The following is a 3,948-nucleotide window of genomic DNA, read 5'->3' on the forward strand; positions in this document are numbered from 1 at the left end:
AAAAAAAAAAAGATCCTTTATGATTTGCAAATATTTTCTCCCACTCTGTGGCTTTTCATTTTTTATTTTATTTATTTAATTAATTTATTTTTAAGACAGAGTTTCACTTTGTCACCCTGGGTTGAGTGCTGTGGTGTCATAGGGCACAGGAACCTCAGATTCTTGGCCTTAAGCAGTCCTCCTGCTTTAGCCTCCTGATAGCTAGGACTATAAGCGCCTACCACAGTGTCCAGCTAGCTTTTCTGTTTTAGTAGACTAAGACAGGATCTCCCTCTTGCTGAGACTGGTCTCAAACTCCTGAGCTCAGGCAATCTGCTTGACTCAGCTTCCCAGAGTGCTAGAATTACAGATGTGAGCCACCACTTGGCCTTTTCATTTTCTTTTTTTTGCCAGGGCCAGGTTTGAACCTGCCACCTCCGGTGTATAGGGCCAGTGTCCTACTCCTTTTGAGTCACAGGTGCTGCCCCCTTTTCCTTTTCTTAATGGAGTCTTTTGAAGCATGAAAACTTCTGTGGAAGTTCTGTCCATTTTTATGTGAATCATGCTTTTGATATTGTGTCTAAGCAACTTTTTGCCTAATCTAAATTTTAAAAAGTAAAAATTTTCTCCTATCCTTTCTCAAAATTTTACAGCTGTGTTTCTTATAGTTAGATCTATCACCTATTTTAATTTTTGGTATGAGGTAAGGATCTAACTTCATCTTTGTGGATATTAAGTTGTCCCATATCCCTTTATTTTGACAGATTTTTCTCATAGCACAGATTCTATTTATTGCATGTTTATGTTCAATAGAATGTATATATTTAAAAACAGAATATAAAGATAGAAATGGGTGGTTTGGGTGGTGCCTGTGGCTCAGTGAGTAGGGCACCAGCCCCATATACCGAGGGTGGCGGGTTTAAACCTGCCCCCGGCCAAACTGCAACAAAAAAATAGCTGGGTCTAGTGGCGGGCGCCTGTAGTCCCAGCTACTCGGAAGGCTGAGACAAGAGTATTGCCTGAGCTCAAGAGCTGGAGGTTGCTGTGAGCTATGATGCCATGGCATTCTTCTGAGGGCAACAAAGTGAGACTCTGTCTCAAAAAAAAAAAAACCCAGAAAGAAATGGGTGGTTTATCATCAAGCCTTTTTGCTTTACTAATAATTTTTTATTAAACAGGTAGAAATATGTTACTATGCAATTATATTGAAGTTGATCCCTTAACATACTGGTCTGAGCTGGGCACAGTGGCACATGCCTATAATCCCAACTACATGAGAGGCTGAGGTGGAAGGATCACTTGAGGGCAAGAATTCAAGACCAGCATGTACAACATACTGAGACCTCATCTCTTTAAAAAAAAAAAAAGAACAGAAACACATATATACATACTTATGTCTGTATGTGTGGGTCTGTATGTACTTATGTAACATATCATCAGTATTTTATGGAATGAATAAATAGAAGAAATGTTAAGAGAATAAGATGACTTTAGGAAGATTTAGACTAGGCTATGATATGAAATTTTGCAGCCTTTCTTATTTGCCTGTATCCACTGTCTTCTTCCTTAAGAATGACCATAGAAACCCCTGGCAATGGGCAAAGAGGCACCTCATTGGTGGTGTTACTCTTATATCAGTCGAGGGCAGAGTAGACTGACAGCCCTTTGTTCATCCTAGCTTGATGCCTGGGTTGGTGGCCAGAGCTGTTTCATGCCTAGGGCACAGAAAAAAAAAAAAAAAAAAAAGAATGACCATAGAAGCCATCCACTTCCACCCTGCCGTCATTATAGGCTTGTGCACACATTCCTCTTCCTTTTGGTGTATTTGAATTTTGAGAAAAAAATAGATGTTTTCTTTATCCTTAAATCTGTCTTTAAATATATGAAGTGCACCCAAGGCATAGTTCTTTTTGGTATAGGTAGCTTAAGTATGTTTATGACAAAATTTAATTGAAAAATCAGATTTTTGTTTCTTTGTTTTTGTGTTAGGCTCAACGAGAGCCTTTGACGAGAGCTCGAAGTGAAGAAATGGGTAGGATTGTTCCAGGACTACCTTCAGGCTGGGCCAAGGTAAAGGTCAAATTTAGCCCTGAAATAAATAAAACCTAGTCACTAAATTTTAAAAAATACTTTGAATTTTGCTTATTTTACATCTTCTCTACTGTAGAAGCAATTCTGTTTCTCCATCTTAGTGGACATAGCTTTTTCCCATAATTATACAGGCTTAGATTTCTCAGTACTCAGCCTGGGTTACTGCCTAGTGTATAAGCATTTTGGCATTTGTGATTTAGACACAGTGTATTACTTTAGAACCTAAATTTCTCTGAAGTTTAATTCTAGAAGGAACCATCACCATTTTATTTGTTACTTTTTTTCAAGAAGAAATTTAGCAATAGAATATTTTAGATTGATTTGTTTATACATATAGCAGTCATTTGGGTTTTGACCTGTTTTTTTTTTTCTTTTCCATCTTAAAGTTTCTTGACCCGATTACTGGAACCTTTCGTTATTACCACTCACCCACCAACACGGTTCATATGTATCCACCGGAAATGGCTCCTTCATCTGCGCCTCCTTCCACCCCTCCAATTCATAAAGCCAAACCGCAGGTTCCTGCTGAACGGGACAGGGAACCGTCCAAACTGAAGCGTTCCTACTCTTCCCCAGACATAACCCAGGCTGTGCAGGAGGAAGAGAAGAGGAAGCTGACTGTGACTCCAACAGTTAATCGGGAAAACAAGTGAGTGTGTGCTAACTGCTAGAAGTGCTGCAAGGACTAAATTTTAAACCTTTTGCTCTGAATATATTAACAAGGTAATTTTAGGGAGTCAGAAATTTCTGTGGATGACTGTACTAGCCACTGTTATTTATTATGGAGGAAAGAACAAATGAATAGAGAAAATGTTTTTCTCTTATTATTTTTTCTCTCCTTGTGTTTTCTTCCAAATACTAATTTAATATCATAGCAGACAGGATTATCATAAGTGTTCTTATAGAAATCAAAGGACTTATGTTGTTACATTTTATAGCAGCATGCCACAGTCTACCCACAGGTTTTTCATAGACCTCCTCTGATTCTTGTTGGTGGTGGTGCAGTTTGGCTGGGACCGCGTTCCAACTCGCCACCCTGGTATATGGGGCCGGCACCCTACTCACGGAGCCTCTGATTCTTAAATCTCCCTTTGAGGACCATAAGATTGTTTGGTTTGCCTATTGCAGCACTTAAGTTTATGCTTTTTTTCTGTAGCCAGTGATGTGAAAGTGAAGCTTTTCTGTAGTTTTTTTTTTTTTGCAGTTTTTGGCCAGGGCTGGGTTTAAACCCACCACCTCCGGCATGTGGGGCCGGTGCCCTGCTCCTTAGAGCCACAGGCGCCGCCTTTTTCTGTAGTATTAAAGTAACAAGCATCGTAGTGTACTGTAGCAGCCTCTAATCCTTATTCTGTTCCTTTTTTCTTCCTTAATCATATTTCTGCTATTCTAAGTAGTGACCAATAGATTCATCAAGTTTCCCCCAATAATACTTCATTTAGATATATTCCTGGCTTCATTTGTTTTAGAGTCCTCTAATGTTCCTGCCTTAGAACTGATAATGGCTATAAGGAGATGATTTTAAGTCTGTGTACCATGTCTAATCTTTAATTCTGAGGGTGGAGAAGGGGAAATACATGAAAACATAAGTGAGTGGGTTTGTTTATCTTGTATTAAATACTTCTTAATTACTAAGGAATTACAGTTAGGCTTTTTGACCTCTTTAGTAACAAATCCCAAGAACATAGATGAAATTTTTCCCTTCTGCAGACTACCCTGCCAGGTAAGGAGTTAAAGGAGGTCTTAAAATAATATTAATCTGGCTCGGTGCCTATAGCTCAACTGGCTAAGGCGCCAGCCACGTACACCTAAGGTGGTGGGTTCGAATCCCCAGCCCAGACCCGCCAAAACAACAATGACGGCTGCAACCAAAAAATAGCC

At 39.3% G+C, this 3,948-nt stretch overlaps 1 protein-coding gene and 1 pseudogene across 2 annotated transcripts in view; both read left to right on the forward strand.

The window, feature by feature from the left end:
* Positions 1-3,948, forward strand: part of LOC100966321 (ubiquitin carboxyl-terminal hydrolase 8) — a 34,983-nt gene that overhangs the window by 19,668 nt on the left and 11,367 nt on the right. For both annotated transcript variants that reach the window (XM_023510073.1, XM_023510074.1), the window contains exons 6-7: positions 1,969-2,049; positions 2,457-2,719. In XM_023510073.1, coding sequence (XP_023365841.1) covers positions 1,969-2,049; positions 2,457-2,719 — 344 coding nt within the window. The remainder of the gene's footprint in view (positions 1-1,968; positions 2,050-2,456; positions 2,720-3,948) is intronic.
* Positions 1,563-1,707, forward strand: LOC111723448 (annotated as a pseudogene).

The sequence above is a fragment of the Otolemur garnettii genome, unplaced genomic scaffold (genome assembly GCF_000181295.1).
Source record: "Otolemur garnettii isolate 467f Iridium unplaced genomic scaffold, OtoGar3 scaffold00011, whole genome shotgun sequence".
NCBI lineage: Eukaryota > Metazoa > Chordata > Mammalia > Primates > Galagidae > Otolemur > Otolemur garnettii.